The 20551-nt window shown below is 39.0% G+C and overlaps 1 protein-coding gene across 2 annotated transcripts in view; it reads right to left on the minus strand.

Annotated features, from left to right (window-relative positions):
- Window positions 1-2041: 2041 nt before the first annotated feature.
- The window catches only part of GTF2F2 (general transcription factor IIF subunit 2), a 136592-nt gene continuing 118082 nt past the window's right edge, over window positions 2042-20551 (minus strand). For both annotated transcript variants that reach the window (XM_074961238.1, XM_074961229.1), the window contains 2 exons: window positions 17861-18004; window positions 2042-2803 (listed from right to left, as the gene is read on the minus strand). In XM_074961238.1, coding sequence (XP_074817339.1) covers window positions 2684-2803; window positions 17861-18004 — 264 coding nt within the window. In that variant the 3' untranslated portion in view covers window positions 2042-2683. The remainder of the gene's footprint in view (window positions 2804-17860; window positions 18005-20551) is intronic.

The raw sequence follows: 20551 nt of genomic DNA on the forward strand, positions 1-20551 counted from the left end.
AACCCTGAAACCAGGGAGAGGGGGGGGGAAAGGGATGAAATTAGCTGATTGAAGTCTTTTCTGTCTCTAGGTCAATGCCTGAAGATCACCTGCAAGCTTCAGCCTGTGAACAACACAGTGGCCCGGCTCCTGGGTGGATCAATTTGCAAAGATATGGATATTAATTTATTTCTGGCAACATTAGTGTGTTCTTGTTACCTATTCTGAATAGGTTACTATAATACATATTTATCTCATATATGCTTTTAATTTCTGTAAACAGTGCCTAGTTCCTATAGCAACAGGCATTCTACATATCACTAAAATAACTGAATTTCTTTAATTCTTTTGTATTACTGTGACTGATCAGTTCATCTCACTATAACTACAATATTTTGCTAAACCACTGAGCAGCTGAAGACAGATTATGAAACAGTAAATTAACATGCATCAAAATCAAAAATACATTCTTGTTAGGCGAATCACACAGGACTGCCATTAAGAGCATTTTATGCCAATGGCTGGACTTAATTTCTATATCAATATTGGCAAATTACAAATAGAAGAACAAGATTGCATGCTTTTTGCAATAGAGACACGTATTTCTGTTCTGTTTGTACAGCACCTAGCAAATGGCGTCCTTTTCATGACAGTCCTAGGCACTACAGTACAACAAATAAATAATAACTAGGATTGTGACTTTAGAAATCAGGATATTTCCAAAAACAACAATAAGGGAGAACTGAGTTCAATCAAATGAAGGCAATCAATAGAAAGTACTTAAATTGGAAAAATTAATCAGGCTTTTTCTTCCTTTCTTAAGCAACAGGTAAGTAAGCAGGGTAAACTGTATACAGTCCTCTTCTCTGCACTCACTCCAAATAAATATTTTTTTACCTCAACTGGATATACCACTGTGAAACTTTGCCTCTGGGCTACTGTCCTTCCTTTGGCTCCTACTCCACTTCCTTTACCTTCACCTTGACCTTCAAAGCCATAAGTGGCCTAGGACTCTGCTACATCAGTGTCATCATTTGTATCCATGGGCCACACCCATCCATGGCTAATGCAGCTCAGAAAGTCCAGAAAAAAAGCACTGCAGAGCTGGAGATAAAGCATTCTTGGCTGAAGGAGCTCAGCTGTGGAACAAAATTCCAGTGCAGATCAGAACAATACAGAATCTCATCACCTTCAGGCAATTCTGAAAGACTCTCCTCTCTGATAAAGCATTTCTTCCATAATCAACATAATAAGGACAATAAAAATATCTGTTCCACCTCGTGTTTAGCTGTAACATTCTGAAACAGAGCTCTGTGTAAGCTCGAAAGCTTGTCTCTCTCACTAACAGAAGTTCTTCCAATAAAAAAAATATTACCTCACCCCCCTTGTCTCTGTAATAAAAACATTGGTATTTACTCTTATTAACAATTTAAAAAAAATTTTTTTTAAAGTAGATCTTTCCAATTTCATTGACATCTGTCTACAAGTGACATACAGATTTTAGTGATGTGGGAAAATGTTTTGAGGGAAAAAATATTCAAGGCATAGATTAAGTTAAATTGACCCTGCTTAAAAACAAAATGCCTTTAACCCCCTCCCCCCACTCACCCAATCTGAAACTACTGCTATAACTGAGTTAATTCATATGCATCCTTACTTTTGTTTTCACATTATTTTTCTTGAAATTTTGGGATGCCAAAATATAACAATTCTTTAAAAAAAAAAATAAAAGGAGACTACTTTACACTTACAACAGTATGTGTCAGCTGGGTGCTTTACAAAAGCGGGCATTTAGCTCCATTTTAAAAATGGGGAAAGCAAGGCACAGAATGGTTAAGTGACTTTCTCAATGTTGCAGGGAGATCCAGTGGCAAACTCAGGAATAGAAACGATGTCTAAAAATAGCCTTTCATATCTATATAATTCAATTGATCAGAGCTCTAATATTCACCCAATAATATACATAATTTTATTTGGTACAAATTAAATGCTCTCTTTATTGATATGCTTAAACATAAAACATGAGCACATTTTAAAAAACAAACATATTGAAGGTCTTATGGGGCCAGAGTACTTATGGGGCCAGAGTAGTTTTTCCTCAGTGATCAACTGTAGTGGTTCCCCTCTCCCCATTAACCAGTTTAGTAAAGAGCTTTTTTTGAACTGAGCATTATTTGTTCTCAGGAAGACTTAGGATCACCATGAGTGTCATGACTAAAGACTGATCCTAAAAAGCACAGAGTGCCCATAAATTCCCAATCAGTATTAACTATGGATGATCACCACCTCACGGGATCAAGCCCCTAAGGAACACAGTAGAATAGGAAGTAAAAACGCAGTACTGCTGGGATGCAAAACACAAAGTTACAGGTCCCTCTAAAGTACGTTTTACTTTAAAGCTATCAATATTTAACAAAACTCAAAACTACTTAAAAAACAAAGCCAAAACTCAAAAGGTTTCTAATAAAGATAAATCTAATACAAGTTTATTCTGTAATTTTTTTTTTGTCAGAAACAAGACAAACGTATAGAAACATCCAAGAAACTTGCTTTTAAAAATGAAGCCAGGCAAATTACAAAGTATTACTCTTTTTAAGATCTCTTGGTACTGAATTGTGCTCAGTCCAGTCTGTTTAACTGCAGCGTTCCCTCAGCGCAGTCCCATTATTCTATAGCCTCTGTGTTTGCTTCATTAACAGTGGCATTAATCACTCTTCTCTTCTCCTTGATAATGTCTATATTCTGGCTTCAGCTCCCATGTGTTTTTGTGGGTCCCCTTAACATTGTAGATGCCTATTTCTCTTAAAATTTCTTTCAAGTATATCTGAAAAGAAACAAAACATTTAAATTAGAAAGACACGCAATTACTGTAGTTCTAATTGAAAACAACACACGATCTGCCAACCCACATTTACACTGTTAATAAAAATGATAATGAAATAATCTGACAACTACCAATAACAATTTCTTTATAAGATTTAATAGTTTAATGGAACTAACTTCTGACACTCTGTGCGATTAGTTGTGCAATAATTGCATTCTGAATGCATGTCTGACAGGTTTTAAATCCCTTGACTACAATACATATTAAAGCAGAAGTAGATTTAATAGTCAAGAATGCATCCTTGGAACTGGAGAAGGAACAACTGAGTCCCAACTATGACAATTCTTCAGCTGGCCTCATTGTTTAGTTTAGAAGTGCAGCACCTCCAGCGAGCTGAACTAAGGGTCAGACGTTGGGGCAGCAGGTGCTTGGAGTGTCACAGAAGCAGTATTCTTAACATCCCAGGAAGGAGGATTATATTATATCTGTAGAGCACATGTAAATGCAAAGCATTAATACCCAGAGGTCGGGAGGCAAGAAGGATCCCACGGCACACTGATTTGTTGGGAGATTAGAAAAATCAAAAGGCTGCAAGATGCCGAAGATTACCATATGCTTTACAAATGTAGCTACACCAAAATTCAGAGTGGACAATTTTATCTTTCTATTGGACAGTACTACAATGCTACAAAGGAGTCCAAGTGACGAAGCGCCCTCAACTTCAGAGGCCCGGAAATATGGCAGGAGGTCACATGTGCTGATGGTGAGCTTCTGAGTGTAGGAGTTTCAGGAGGTTACTGCAAGCTGTCCCAATCACCTAGATAGATACATTAGGGGAGTAAATACCTGAGAGGGTGAAGAGATATTTCAGCTAAAGGACACTGTTGGCACAAGAACAAACGGGTATAAAACTGGCTGCGAACAGATTCAGGCTGGAAATTAGAAGGTTCCTAAGCATCGGAGGGGTGAGGCTCTGGAACAGCCTCCCAATAGAAGTTGTGGAGGAAAACACCTTAATTAGTTTTGAGAGAGCAGGACAAATTTATGAGTCCAACTGTATGACCGTGTTGCTTCTGATGGCGAGGTGCAGGCTTAGCAGCCCTGGAACTAATTTGTGGTTTATATCTTATGCTCCTAAAAGCTTGTGTTTCAGCCAGCCACCTGTGGGGGTCAAGAAACTATTTCCCGCTCCACCCCCCATGTATTCTGGAATTTTTTTTTTTTTTTTTTAAATCTCCTTCCTCTGGAGCAGCAGGGATGGCTGCAGCTGGAGATGGGCCACTGGATGGGGCGGGCCAGGGCTTTGAGGTGGCATCAAGCATCCTCTCTCAGGTGCTTGGCTGGCTGGTTCTTGCTCACATGGTCATGGTCTAAGTGATCGCCATATGTGGGATTGGGAAGGAATTTTCCCCCAGGTCAGACTGGCAGTGATCTTGGGGATTTTCCACCTTCCTCTGTACTGTCAGTGTGGCTCACTTGCCAGGATTATCTGGGTATATCTCATTTCCCTGCCATGGCAGGGCCTCAGGCACAGGCGCACCTTGGTCCCTCCTATTCCCTGCCTGTGGCGCATAATAGTCTAGTCTCTTGTAGGCTGTTATCGTTTGGTCTAATTTTGGTTGTTGGATTTAGTGTTGGTGGCCTGTGATATACAAGCAATCAGATCTGGTGGTCCCTTTCTGGCCTTAAACTCTATGACTATGACTCAAGCCTATTGGCAGTACTGCTCATTTACTGGATCCTCAGCTGCTTCTGGATGTGCAGATGATACCAGTGACCAACTGCTTTTTTCCTCACTACTTTTAGCCAGAGGTTGCAACCTTTTCTTTCAGATTGCTACAGTGATCCTTGCTTTTGTCACCTCAAGTTTGTACTTAGTACCAGTACTCCACAGGATTTGTTAAATATCAACATTCAATACCTCAGAAAGCATCTTAGTCAATTATTTTAAAACTCTTGGGTGAAAGTTACGTGGTCTGGCAGATTTTAAAATGTTTAACTTTAGTAGTCATTTAACATCCTACCTAATTACTGTCAGAATAATTGTGATAAAACAAAGTCATCCCTTTAAGACGTGAGTATATCATCTTGTTTTCTTCCAAATAAAGAACAAGTATGTACTGAAAAATGCCTTCCCTTCATCATTACTTACATTTTACCAACCCCACCTACTAGCAGACTTATACGATTGTTAGGATTTCATTTGTTCCAGATATACATTTTTAAATTGTGGCTATTGGTCCATAATAATTTACCCCTGACTTTATGAAAATATTTACCATTTATATTATGGCAGTGCCCGGAGTCCCCAATCAAGATCATGGCCCCATTATTCTGGCACTGTACAAACAGAAGTAGATATTGGTCCCTGCCCCAAAGAGCTTACAAGCTGGCTAAAGCTAATCAGTTTTTTGACCGTGAAACAGTTAACAATGATTGCATCTAAAGATCAAGTACAAAGAAAAAAATTGGGGTTGTGGCCTCTTTTGCTTCTTCAGAATGTATATTGGAAAGTTTTGCTGTTGGCTTGTTTTCTTTTTTCTTTTTTTTTAAAGGGTTAGATATTCAGGTACTGCCTACCCTGGAATACTATAGCAACTATAGTTTGAGAATCACTACATAAGATTTATACCCTGACACAGGTATAGTGTGAGCACTTTCAGACTCATTCTACAAAATGTATTGATCTGCGTTTGTTAGAATTGTTACAGCTTTTTACATCTCTAGTGACACTAAGTGATAACATCTGCCTGATCCTTCTCTTACAGCTGAGCCCATGGAAAGCAGACATTTGTTGATACAACAGCCTACCCTCTCATCCTTGTGCAATTTTATCTCCTTCCCAAGTTTTACTTGGAGCAGAGACTGAGGTGAATGTATGCAAGAAAGATTTGGCCAACTTTGTTTTTTGGCTTTAAGAAACTTAAAAAAGATGGCTCTCTATCTTTTATCTATCTCTATCTTTTACAGATTCTGATCATTAGTATTCTCCCACATCAACATTTTACTAAGGGCATGGCTACATCTGCAGTTGTAGAGCACTGGGAGTAAACCAGCCTTCGAGACAGCAGCAGGGAAAACACTGCTGAGTGTTTACTCTCTCAGCTGGAAGCGCACTGGCATGGCCACATTAGCAGCTCTTGCAAAGCCACAAAGAGCAGTGCATTGCGATAGCTATCCCAGCATGCAAGTGGCTGCAACATGCTTTTCAAATGCAGGGGGTGGGGTGGAGAATGATAGGGAGTGTGTTGTGTGTATGTGGGGGAAGAGAGAGTGAGTTTTTGGGGGGCTGAGAGCATGTCAGCATGCTGTCTTGTAAGTTCAGACAGCAGCAGACCTCCCTCCCTCCCTCCCCTTCCCCCGCCTCTCTCTCTCTCTCACTCAGAGCAAGCAGCATTCCTCAGTAACGGTTCCTCTGTCCCAGAGCAGATAAGCAGCCAGCTGTCAGAAACGGAGCTTTGAAAGGACATATCCACATTCCTACAGCGAGTTCAAAACAATGACAAGAGTGGCCACTTGACTTAAAGGGATTATGGGACGTTTCCGGAGGCTGATCAGAGCACAGTAATGCAACACCTTGTTCACACTGGCGCCGCGGCACTCCAGCGGGGCGCAGCAAATGTTATCCACTCGCCGAGGTGGAGTACCAGCAGCGCTGTAGCCGCGGAGTCAGAGCGCTCTACGTGCCTTGCCAGTTTTGGACGGATAGTGAGCTAGTGCACCTGGGGCTCCTTTATTGCGCTGTAAACTCGCAAGTGTAGCCAAGCCCTAAGCAAAGCATAGAATAATATTTTTACAGAAGTGGTGGTAGACTAATTAGATTTATGTAGGAAAATCGTTCTTAAAATCCATTCTGATGATTATTATGTAATGATTATAAATAAACCTGGATTAATAACCACACATACAAACAAGCTGCTTTTTCATTATCCTCTTCCAGGTCTGCAATTAAAATGATCATTGGTACAAATGGCAAAAAAGAACACAGCGTTCATTTTGTACTGCATGGATGACTCTTCAGTGTCTGAGTTTTAAGTGCTGTAGAGAACTAACCCCAGCAGGTGGCAGCAATAGATTAAAGGAAACGGAGATGCACATTACTGAATCTGTGAGAACAGATGAGTTTCCTTCCAAACAATATACAGCTGCCTTCATATTACAAACTAGACAGACTTTTCGGCGGCCTGAGTGAGTATTCATATTTGATTCTAGATCGTGCAGATCAATGATGTGAACTTTTTTGTTAAAATGATACTGGTAGCGTGCAAAATCTTTTCAAAAACATGCATGCCATACGTACAATTAACAGGAACTGCATGCAAGTACACTGAAGCATGCACACATAGAATTAGGCATGCATTCATTTTCAACTCTTGTGCACCCATGCACAGGCAACTTTGCACTTCATCGCATGGTTTAAGAGTGTTTGGAACTAAGATCTATTTATGGAATCAAAGCCAAATTCTGCTCTTGAAGACGTGCACAGCTACCACTGAAGTCCATGGGAATGAAGCACAACAAAAGCTATATACCCACATAACCACATTAAGCAAATATATGTAGGCAGTTATTGGATTGATTTGATGAATTTATGGCTTAGAAGACAGGTCACACAACTGCAAAATGCTTCTGTGGAACAGAAAGCATAGCATGAGGAATACAATACTTATGGACATTTCTGAACAGAATTCATAGAACTAGGCACTTTATTTTTTTAGATCAAACAGAACAGACAGGTTTTTCCGAGAACAAGATTTAATTAACTTTATTTGATCTTTGTGAGGAAATTTAAGGGAATTTAGACCCTGTCTACTGTGGGATTAAACTGTTACCTGAAGCATGGTTTTAAAACTCAATTTAAACATGGTTTAAAGACGCTGTGAATAGGATTAAAATTAAAATGAAGTTTAAACAGAATTTAGAAACTGTTAGAGCTTAATTTTTTTTAAAAAAAGATGTTTTTAAAAATATGTCAATAATTGTTTTAAGTTAGGTTTCAGAGTAACAGCCGTGTTAGTCTGTATTCGCAAAAAGAAAAGGATTACTTGTGGCACCTTAGAGACTAACCAATTTATTTGAGCATAAGCTTTCGTGAGCTACAGCTCACTTCATCGGATGCATACTGTGGAAAGTACAGAAGATCTTTTTATACACACAAACCATGAAAAAATGGGTGTTTATCACTACAAAAGGTTTTCTCTCCTCCCACCCCACTCTCCTGCTGGTAATGTGTATTGTGGGGGGGGTGGGGTGGGGAGAAAACCTGGATTTGTGCTGGAAATGGCCCAACTTGATTATCATACACATTGTAAGGAGAGTGATCACTTTAGATAAGCTATTACCAGCAGGAGAGTGGGGTGGGGGGAGAGAAAACCTTTTGTAGTGGTAAACACCCATTTTTTCATGGTTTGTGTGTATAAAAAGATCTTCTGTACTTTCCACAGTATGCATCCGATGAAGTGAGCTGTAGCTCACGAAAGCTCATGCTCAAATAAATTGGTTAGTCTCTAAGGTGCCACAAGTACTCCTTTTCTTTGTCTTAAGTTAGTTTGTTTTATTTACCTTGTAAATAAGTTGTAGATGAAATCGCTGCACCCCCAAACCCTTTGAAAACAACTAAGCATTCTCCATATCTGTACACATACCCTTCTCCCTGCCAGCGCCAAAGATTGGAGAGCAGGGGCTGGGAGATTTGGGCATGAGTAGAAATGAGATTATTTGCCAATCCTAGTGTCTCTCTCTTTAGTATAACTCAAAATTATATCAGAAAGTAACAAAGGAAGTCTCTCTTGTGGGAACAGTAAAAACAAGTTCACAAGAACAATGCAAAATAGGACTGATACTGAGTTCATTAGGTTGTTTTTGTTACACTTCCCTGCTTGAGAAACTTCCCTTTGTTTTCAGTGAGTCCTGAGTTAGACCAAAGAGAAAAAATAACTGGTAGGGGAACCTCTCCCTTCTTCCACAATTGGGGAGAGGGGGCAGGAAGTTTGGGAACAGAGGGTAAAAGGTAAACACTTCATAGGAGCGCTGATTCTAAGGTTTCTTTTGATTAGAATAGAAAGATGTATTTTAAGAATGTTTTAGGTAGCAATGTTCTAACTAACATATTCTAAAAACCACCTTTTATCCTCATCAAGAGAAACTAAGGGGGAGTAGAGATGCAATATTATCTCCCTTGATCAAAAACTCACAGACCTCAACTACCCGTAATGTAAATCAACACTACATTTAAAAGAAAAGCATTTGAATTTTCCTTCAATCTCCATCAAATTTGCACTCTAGCACAAATCCTTAACAGAGACCTCAAATGCTTTCCTATCATTTATATACTATCAGATCAACACATCTGACTGTCACACATTGCATGCCTTTGGGAAGTCATTTTGCTGTAACATTGCTGAGGTGTGTCCTGCCACAGGCTTAGCTATCACAAAACAGTGTTTATTAGCTAAATTCCTAGTTTTTCCTCACAGCTTTGGTGTACCTCAGTGGAAAAGCCCTCCAGAAGTCAGGGATAAGCAGTGGTGCTACTCTCTATGACTCAGAGAGAAAATATGTTCAGGCTGTTCGTATGTTGACCCCCTGGAAGAGGGAGAGAGACTGATATGCCTCAGTGTATTCCTTGGGTCAATATAACATTTGCCCATTAAAATTACTGAAAGCAAGTACACCAAGAGCAGTCCTCCGTGTTTAACAGTGACTACCTGAACAGTCAGCAGCTCTTCCCTCACTGTCTTCTAGGTTGGGATTCATTGTTGTAGTGACAGGTTTCAGAGTAACAGCCGTGTTAGTCTGTATTCGCAAAAAGAAAAGGAGGACTTGTGGCACCTTAGAGACTAACCAATTTATTTGAGCATGAGCTTTCGTGAGCTACAGCTCACTTCATCAGATGCATACTGTGGAAATTGCAGAAGACATTATATACACAGACACCATGAAACAATACCTCCTCCCACCCCACTCTCCTGCTGGTAATAGCTTATCTAAAGTGATCATCAAGTTGGGCCATTTCCAGCACAAATCCAGGTTTTCTCACCCTCCGCCCTTCTGCAATTTCCACAGTATGCATCCGATGAAGTGAGCTGTAGCTCACGAAAGCTTATGCTCAAATAAATTGGTTAGTCTCTAAGGTGCCACAAGTCCTCCTTTTCTTATTGTTGTAGTGAATGATATAAGGGTAGTAAACAGCAAGGACATTTAAAACAGCACCAAAGAGATGGGATTTGAATCCCTAGTGTCCTTTCCCACTTCAGAGTAATTTCCCCATGGCTATGGGTGTCTTTGGTGAAGTGGGGGGAGAGTGTGCAAACCTCTTTATTTTTAGCCTCAGCCAGTAGTTTTTGGCATTCACACTGCAGCAGATTTGTCATCAAATTAAAATGTGATGGGTTCAGCTTGGTACATATTTTATGTTACGGCTAAGAAGTTATAAAATATTCTGTTGACAAACACTGTCAATGTAGAACTGAAATTTTAGGAATCAGCACATGAGGAGCAACAATGTTGCCAGAGGACAGGTCTCAGAGTTTTTTAGATTTATTGCAAAAGGGGTACAAAGAAAAGGTAATCCCGCAGGGGAAATACTGCCAAAAGACGCTATTTTAAAACCCTTATTCTCACTGTATCAATTCACTTTTCACCAAATCACCATGAACAAGTCAGACAGTGCTCAAAGGTTATATTCTATCTTTTGGGTTTTGCCATTTCAAAGAGATTTTTACAAAAATAAAGGTTTTAAAGCTTCTGTTAAAACCCAACTCCGTAACACAACCTTAACTAAGGTGCTGTCACCCCTCCATCATAATGGATCTACTATACAAAAACTACTGCTGTTACCTAGAAAATTTAAATTCCTGGAACAACTCTTCCAACTGCGAAATATTGAGCAGAGAAGTAGTTTAGTTAAAATTACAAATAAAACGCCATCCCCCTTTGGCTCAGATCCTTCTTCACGGTCCGAGTCCAGAGGGTCATTACAAGCAACTGTTCCCCCGTCTCTAACAGCCTCTTCTGCAGAGTCAGACAAAATTCAAGACTCCACATTATTATTAATGGTGGGAGAGCGTGAAATGACATGGGCTGAAGTGTCAAGATTACGCATATTACAACCTGATCCCCCTCCTCTCCTTTACACCTAACCTAACTCCATCTCCCAGCTTTCACAATGCCTAGTGGAAATTAGCATCCAGATGGCACAATGGAGTCATTAAAGAGAATTCATCTACTCACTAATATCCTGCACTATCAAAGGTACCTGTCATATTATAGCCTAAGCATCCTTTGGATTACTCAGTGCTATTGACAGGTTTCAGTGCTATTGGATGCTCAAATAGGCATGGTAACTAAGCCACCCACTTTCATCTGTGAGTGGCCTGAAGACTGCACCGGCCTGAAGACTGCTATTGCACTTGCTCGTGGCCAAGAGATCCAAGCCTTTAGTGACCTTCAGGCTGATTAGTGGAACTCATCGCTTGGAATGAAACCACGTGCCCTGAAAAAGCTCCAACTGGAAGAAAATGCTCCGGTTTTCTGTCTGCTTACCAACACCTATCATCATGAGTCCATCACTTCATTCTCTACCATCTGCACTTGCTCCCCTTTGATTATACAGTCCAATTCAAGGTCTCTGTTCTGATATTCAAAACCCTCCCGGGCTTTGGCCCTGGCTGCCTCAGGGTATGTCTACACAGGGGAAAAAAAAAAAAAAGATCCACAGCCTCAGAGCCTGGGTCACCTGACTCAAGCTCATGAGTCTCACGCTGCAGAGCTAAAATAGCAGTGTAGACATTTGGGCTTGGGTGGAAACCTGGGCTCTGAAACCTGATGAAAGGGGAGGGTCTGGAAGTCCAGGCTCCAGCCTGAGCCTGAACCTTTACTCTGATATTTCTAGCCCTGTCGCTTGGGCCTGAGTCAGCTGGCCCGGGCTCAGAGACTTGCTGCCATGGAAATTTTTTTTTTTTTTGCTGCGTAGCCTACCCTAAAAGATCACCTCTCCCTCTGTGATCAGTACCTCCCAAAACAGCTGTATTCCACTGGAACAATTACACTGTTAGATTAGACTGACTGTCTAAGTATTAACACACAAGTGAGCATAATAAATATACCAGTCTGCATCTAGAATTCCCGTATCACCACAAGTAAGTTTTATGTTGGGTTTTTTTGCAGTCTGAAGCAAAATTGTAAGTGATCAGGGATTCAAGACAACTTCCATAAATATTCTCCTTTTGTGAAGAGAATGCCTTGAAAATGCTGGCGCTGAAATTAACAACAAAAGCAAGAGTCTCCTGGAGCAGATACCGAACCATTATAAAGGACGTCAATAAATTAACTAGTAGTGTTTCACTGAATACACAGCACTCGTTACAAAATTACTTGGCAACAAACAATAAGTAGATAATATTACTGAATCTCACCACTGAGTCTGAAAAAGTACTCATCATTCAACCAAAGACAACCTTCATCTCCACACTCCTAATTGATGTTAAAACTATTTTTTGAATCTGGTTGTTGTTGTTGTTATTAGGGATTCACGTACTTTTGTGGAAGGGGATGCTGGATTATTTTCTGACTATGTAAGTACATAAGTAGATAAGGCAAAAGTGTTCAGATGCTCTTAGATGCATGAATTGTGTATCTTCAATTCATTTTTCAACTTCAGGCCCAAGATTTAGTCCCTGAGCCTTTGCTTGATGGCTCTGTCCACTTTTAAATCTACAGGGACAGAAGTGAGTGGTGTATTTTTTAGAGAGACTTCTCTTTGAGCATAAGTGCACCTGCAAATGCTCCTGATATCTGGATGGCCTCATCTGCCACTTGTCTCAAATGTTCTTAAGGCCAACTGATTATCAGTTTCACATTGATTTTTTGCTGTGACACAGTAAGTTTTTCCTCAGTGCCCCACATTCTCTGTCCCTCTTCTTTGCTTTTCACATCCTTCTTTATCTCTCTACCCTTGCCCTTTGCTTCAGATCTTGCTCCCTAACATAAAAGCAACTTTTTTGAAGTGAAGAAAGCGATAATGAAATTAAACCTGCTCTAAACCCATTGAAGCTAGTCGGAGTTATATGCACATATACAAGTGTCAGAACATAATTAAAAGGGCAATTTCTCCAAGAAACTTGTTGCCTATCTCTTACAGATTATTATAAAACACTCAAGCATATTCAATATTATGTGCAAGAGTTAATTAATGCAATATGAAGGAAAACAAGCAGAGAAAAAAGTCAGGAAATGCCAAAATTTAAGTTTTTTTTAAAACATAGTGTTAATTTGGCAACATTGCACATCCTGTATATTTGAAAACTCTCCCAAAATGAAATACAGCATATTTGTGCAACCTCACCAAGTTAAAGCCTCTATATATAATATTATCTCAAACTTGTGGCACATTAAATTGAGAAAATTAAGAGCAATTGAAAAGTATGGGAGGGAGAATGCTACTACCAGTAAATGCTACCACTGTCAGCAAAATTTAAAAAAGGGCAACAGAAACAAAAAAGAACTTTATTAAAAAGTTAAACTGGAAACCTCTAGTTTAGAGCAATACAGAGTATTTGAAAAACCAATCCCCATTGACAGAAAAATAAACAGTAATGAGAAGAATGTGATTTCAGAGCAACTTTTGAACTTCCCACTGCTCAGGCTGCATTGGTAAGGAAGTCTGATGTCCTCGCACAGTATTTTCCAGAGGTTTGTCTGAAAAAACTCAAAATAAACCAAATCACCAACTACTGCTCATTGTTTTCTGTTCCTCAGCAATATCCATTATTTTAACGTTACCCCATGACATTTATTACATGCACTAAGAGCTATGAGATCAGACATTATTGCACCAATATTGTTCAAATATTCTGCAATAAAACAGGTAAAAAGGAGCCCACCTAGTAAACCATTCACACACAAAGTCTTTCAATTTTTTTGTTCGGGAAAACTGTCTCCAAAATTTCAAAGACGAGTTACAGCATAAGATGCTCTTATTGCTACTGCATTTTTTAAGGTCTGAGAAGCCTCAATGCAGTTTTTTAAATGGAGAGTGAAATGTTAGCATGGCATTATAGTGAGAACATACTTGGGAAGCTGCAAAATGCATCAACATCTAAGCTCTGAAAAATGTTTTCCAAAACTTATGAGGAATGCAAAAATACTCAAGAACAAGTGGACTAAGCTTAAGTGTTAGAAATAGTTATAAATAGTCCTCACTATTAGCCATTTATAAAAAAATACAGTTCAAATTAGACACAGTAGTCCTATTCTTTAGTGAATATTTTATTGTTTACACACCAGACAAATTCTGTTCATTGTTATTTATTCAGTCTAAGTCTGGAGCAATTCCAACAACTTCTATGGAGTTACTCTATATTTAGATCAGGGTAAAGGAGAGTAGATTTGACTATTATCATAGTAAAAAGAAAAGGAGTACTTGTGGCACCTTAGAGACTAACCAATTTATTTGAGCATGAGCTTTCGTGAGCTACAGCTCACTTCATCGGATGTAGCTCACGAAAGCTCATGCTCAAATAAATTGGTTAGTCTCTAAGGTGCCACAAGTACTCCTTTTCTTTTTGCGAATACAGACTAACACGGCTGTTACTCTGAAACCTATTATCATAGTGTAATTTGTATGTGTTTATATTATTTTGAAGTAAAAATATAAAATGTACTAGAATTCACAAGAGACCTGCTCTGTGTTTACAGGACTTCAGAATAAATATAATGTCAGATCCAACATATACCAATGTACTCTTCAAAAGTGTCAGAAGGATGCTATTTACAATCACACCAAAAATACTGGCATTTATTTGCTATTTGATTAACGAAGTTTTTGACTGTTTTGCTAAGTGAAGTTTAAACACTAACACCCGGTGAGGTAAGCATCAATAGATTAATTCTAACACAGCTGAAAAAAGAATTGGCAAAACCTTTTAGTCAATTCTGAAAATAACCACAACATTTAGAAACCTAGAGGAAAAATTACATACCAAGAAAGTCTTAAAAGCTATTTTAGAAAATCAAGCAGTGAACACTTATGCAGAGTTTAATTAACAGCCAACCTCTTTACAATAAGTAAGAAGAGAAAATACCTATTGGACCTGTTGGCGTGCATGTGTGCGCGCGCGGGCGGAAAGCAGAGCTGCTATGACAACAATGAAGCCACAGTGGGAAATAGGAACAGATACTATATTTTTGGAAAAAATATTTCACACTAGAGATTAATGTCTACGGGGCACCGAGAAAATTGGCACATTGGAATGAAAATAGGCTGAAGGGCAGGAAACAAATAGCTGATAGCTGCTAATGGAATTGTTTCCATTTAGAAAATGCTTACTAGAGAAGTACTTAAAGGAAACACAGTTAGAAACTTAGCATGTTAATCTGGGGGGGTGGGGGGTCGGTGGCATATTGAAAGAATGTTTCTAAGTTATCAGTACACTGGATATCATGTGAACACAGAGGAAGGCAGCCAAGCACAGGCTGTACTATCCCCACTAATATTTGGGTGTAGGGGAATCGGCAAACATCCATCAAAAAAGTAAACAGGAAGAGGCAACTATATATCACGTTCTTCTGAACGGACACTGCAGAACATACTGAGAGGGAAAGGGTTTAACAGCTGTAAAATCTTGGTAGTCTTCAGATAAACGGGCAGGTTCAGCTCAAGTGAACAGGAAAACGTGGTGCTGGGTTGGAACAAAACATAAATTTAGGTAGATTGTATCATTATTAAGAGTTTTACGGTTAAAAGCAATAGAGCTCACTGAGATTAGAGTAATTAATTAATGTAGATCCACCACACTATGAGCAGAATATAATTTCTTTCATGGAAATAAAATGAAAGTGACAGATATTATTTAGATTGGTGTAGAGCCCAGTTTGTGCTATGTGCTTTTCAAATACAGAAGATGACAAAGTCCCTGCTCCCAATAAGAACAGCCTGAAAAGATGAGGACAAAAAGGTGTGACTAAGGGGTACAACATATAAGCAAAACAATCAAGATGATGATTGGTCACGTATTACTGGTATATTTTTATCTTTTTTTTTTTTTTTTTTAAATTGAGAACACAAGATTCCCTTCCCCATTCCCTCCACACAACTCAGCCCTCATCTTCCTCCCACACCAACTCTCAGCTTGTGTCCCTACACCCTCCCACTCCAAACAGATGAAGAGTTTACTCATATAATAAATAAATGAAAGAGAGAAATGGATGAATTAATCAGCTTGTTTCTGCTATGTGTTTAGCCTTCAGGTGCCTGAATAAGAGAATCATGGCTCTGTGGACCTGCTCAAGGAGGTCGTTCCATCATTTAACTGGCTAAAATTTTTAAATAACTGTCTCCTTCCCCACTCTGAACGCTAGGGTACAGATGTGGGGACCTGCATGAAAACCTCCTAAGCTTACTTTTACCAGCTTAGGTTAAAACTTCCCCAAGGTACAAACTATTTTACCCTTTGCCCTTGGACTTTCGCTGCCACCACCAAATGTCTAACACCGGTACTATTATCCTTCTTAGGAAAGAGTTCATTTGGAAACGTCTTTCCCCATAAAATCCTCCCAAATCTTACCCCCTTTTTTTCTGGGGAAGGTTTGATAAAAATCCTCACCAATTTGCATCGGTGACCACAGACCCAAACCCTTGGATCTTAAGAACAATGAAAAAAGCATTCAGTTTCTTAAAAGAAGAAAGAAAAAGTAAAAAAGAATCACCTCTGTAAAATCAGGATGGTAAATACCTTACAGGGTAATTAGATTCAAAACACAGAGAATCCCTCTAGGCAAAACATTAAGTCACAAAAAGACACAAAAACAGGAATATCCATTCCATTCAGCACAGCTTATTTTCTCAGCCATTTAAACAAACAGAATCTAACGCATATCTAGCTAGATTACTTACTAAGTTCTAAGACTCCATTCCTGTTCTGTCTCCGGCAAAAGCATCACACAGACAGTCTATTTACTTACATATCTCCACATTTGATACGTATTAAGTGAGCAAAACTGATGTGTATTCAGTGTATTATAATAAGGAATATAGGGATCTAATACTTTTAGGTTATAATTTGGGCCACTATTTGTGTTGTGTATATAACATGGAGTGCTGGAAGGAGCTCAGGAAATTAGCCAGAGCTGCTGCAGTTCCTACTATTGGTCTTCAGGGATTGCTATTGTGTTCAGCAGGCTATTTACAGTTCCAGGGGTGGGTGCACAAGGGAGAGAACTAGGGAGTTAGACAGGCTGAACAGCAGCTCTGCATTTCATGATGCTTTGTTGAGGGCATCCATAAAGACAGAAATCCCGGGGAACTGGAGAAAAAGGCAAAATCCTACGGGTGAAACTCCTTTTCCACTTCCGCTGCCAGAACTAGCAGGGCATAAAAGGCAGTCTCTCCCCTGCAGAAGGCTGCTGGCACTTGCCAGAAGGCGCGGTTGGGATCTGCCAGGATGGGAAAGGGAAACAGAAAAGAAATCTAAGGGCTGGAGTGAGGTTGTAGAATGTCATTTCATCAAGGGAAAGAAGGGACAAGGCTACTCCCTCAAAGCCCATTTTTGAGTATGTATTTTTGTGTTTCTTTTCATCCTAAACAGTCACACACACAAATGAGGTAGAAAAAAGACTGAACTGCCCCCACTCCCAAAAGTGGAATTTTAAAAGTCTGAATGTAGACAATAATGAGAATTTAATATTATATGTATTTGGGGCCTGATATTATGATACTTGACTTTTTTCTACCTATTTATATAGATAAAGAGTCTGATTTCTAGCATTAAAACACAGAAGCCAAACATAGAAGAGATCTATTATTTTAGCCATCTCTTTGCCAAGGGAGGAATTAATCTCCACAGTATTTCATATCTATTTAGTTCTGAATAAATGTATCTTAAAATTGTGTACCAACTTTCCTCTCTTTACTATAAACACACAATAAATACATTTAAAAGGTATATTTTTAAGACTATGTACTGTAAGTATAAAAGACATATTCCTAATCATCAATATATTTTGTAGTGGTCATTACTGAAAAATATGTTACGAAGGCTATTATAAACACATACATACCACAGGTTGTTTGGTTATGTCCACCAAGTCCTTAATGTTGTAATACTGGTGTTTTTCAAAGGCAGAAAAAAGCATGTCCAGTACTTGCTGTTTATCAGCCCGAGCTCGTTTTCCATCTTCTTTTTTCTTTTTTTCATACTCAATCTATGAATTAAAATATTTTTTTTAAAAAAGATGTACATGCAACACAGTCTCTGGGTATTTCTCTATACAGAGTACTACAGTATCTATTTTGTAAAAAACCCATCTATTTAATAAAACATTTTGCAGCTACTTCCTGCTTTTCCTTTCCAAAAAATCAACATGTGAATGATCAATCAATCCTTAGTACCTCTAACACATAGATAAATAATAACTCCACTTCACAAATAAAGGAACAGATGCAGAGAGATTAAGTGACTTGTCCAAAGCTAGAGAGAGTTCACATCCCAGTGTCAGAACAGGGATATGAATTCAAAAGTTCTCAGTGTACACCTCTTGATGCAGTCAACTTATTTTCATTCTCGGGTGCATTTTGGTGATTTATTACACTATAATTATTCTGAAAGTCTATGTTTCTTAAATTTGAGAAATCTTCAAAAGAGCAGCAAGTCAGCAACATTTGCAAACTGCACCAGTCAATAAAGTGGGTTATAAAATACCATCTTGATTGCCCAGACTACAGCATAACAGCTGGACTCCACAGAAACTACAGAATGCGAACAAAAATCCAGGCAGTCTACTTTTTTGTTTTAAACAGTACACAGACATTTGTATCCAAAGCACTCCACTGAAAATCCAACAGGCAATGAGCTAGGACATCCTGCAAATACTGAAGAGATATTATGGCTTTCCAACATTCTTATAATCCTCTTAAACTACATTGTGAATTTAATTTCATTCTGTCTAGTGCTGCCATAGCACTGTCCCACAAAAATAGATTTTTGTACTGGAAGAAAGCAAGCATGATAAAATTAGACACAGTCCACCTATAAACTCATCCGCAAAAAATTACAGGGATCTTCAGATTAGGTAATGACAGAACCAAGTGTGGATCCTTTAACTATAAAGCAAGCAGAATTAGGGACCCATTAGTTTGATGGAAACTTGTTACATAGATAAAGAACATAGAGTTACAAAAGTTTTATTGTAACAAGTTTACTCCTTTAACCCGTGGCTTGGGTATCATGAGCAGAATATTTGGGGTTAGTGCTTTCCCCTCCCTCCAAATTTTGCAAGCAGCTTCCCCACCAACGCAATCAACCAGCTCTGTGCTGCACACATTTCTGTGGTGATGCAGGGACCAGAATGAAACTGAATAAGATCTGCAGGTTACACTTGTACCATAGAGAAACAGTACGGTATCTGAGTCCAGGCAGACAGTACTACTGTATACTGAGGAGGGAAAACACAATTTTTGGGCCATCTGTCATGGTGCTTAACATGAAGGGTAGGAAAATCTGAGTTGATTGGTCCTTTACTACCTGGGGTGGAGAGTGGAAGAGAAGCAGTAAAAGTGCCTGCTGTTTTTGCTGGAAGTATCACAATGCGCCGTACCTAATGTCTGATGACTGGGAAGTTCTCTGCATGTCACTGTGGAGGGAACTGTCCTTGAGTCTCAGTCTGCAAAGTCTTAAAATTGTGTTTAATTTCTAGCCAGGGTAGGGTCAGACTTCTTAATTTCCTGGGGGTGGGGCTCAGGAGAAGGTGGGTATACTGAGCACCTAACTTCTTCCCGTTGAGCTCTCTCTCTCAGGCTCACTTCCCAAATTACTATTGTTGTGCTTTAGCTCAACCGAACATTATGCACTTGATGCAGAGACGCTTGTTGTTAGGCAGGTCAGACTTTTAAAATGTATTTCATTGTGTAACCATAACAGTCCCTTCTGGTCTTAAAACTCTATGGATCTGCTACATCCTATCTGAGCCTGATAATCTTATTGTCATGTATACCTATATAATCTATATCACAGGAGCACCAGAAGATGCTTGTCATGAATGGAGTTCCACTGTGTTAGGTGCTGTACCCACACTTAGAAAGACAGCTTCCACCCCAAGGAACAGTGAAATTTTTGTTTGTTTTTTCTGTAGTGACCACCTATGATTAGTATTCTCTGGAAAGGGCTCTTTTGTCATATAAGTTGAGCTAGTATCAAAGGAGATGATGGCTGTCACATAAATAATGGTCTTCTGAGAGTAAGTAAGCCATGACGTGAAGCCACACTATTTTAAAAGATAAAGACATTGATCTGGTGACAATGTGCTATTAGTGATTTTATTTGTATTTTGACATAAATTCATGCATTTGGTCTGCTGGAGATTGTTGCTGTAGAGTGGCAATTGCTCACTGTCCTATTACTTGATAGGTAAAAAGACCTATCATGGTTTCCTTAACTCTAGCCATAAAGTGGAAAGGAGAGCTTTTGGTTTTCTTTTTTTAAATCTTCATATGTTATCAGCCAATTCTGTTCTGCGTTACACCAGTGCAGGTCTGGAATAATGAGACTGGCTTCCACAGAGTTATTCCAGATTGGCAAGTTTGTAAGTAAGAGCAGACTTCGGCCCTCTGCAACTAATCGCTTTTTGGTGTTTCTGAAGTGTCCATTATTATTGTGGTATCTAAGTGCTGTAATAATACTTTGTGTATATAACACTTCCCATCTGAAGATCTCAAATAGCTTTATAAACATTGATGAATAACATCCCTATAAT

This window comes from Natator depressus, chromosome 1 (assembly GCF_965152275.1).
Source record: "Natator depressus isolate rNatDep1 chromosome 1, rNatDep2.hap1, whole genome shotgun sequence".
NCBI lineage: Eukaryota > Metazoa > Chordata > Testudines > Cheloniidae > Natator > Natator depressus.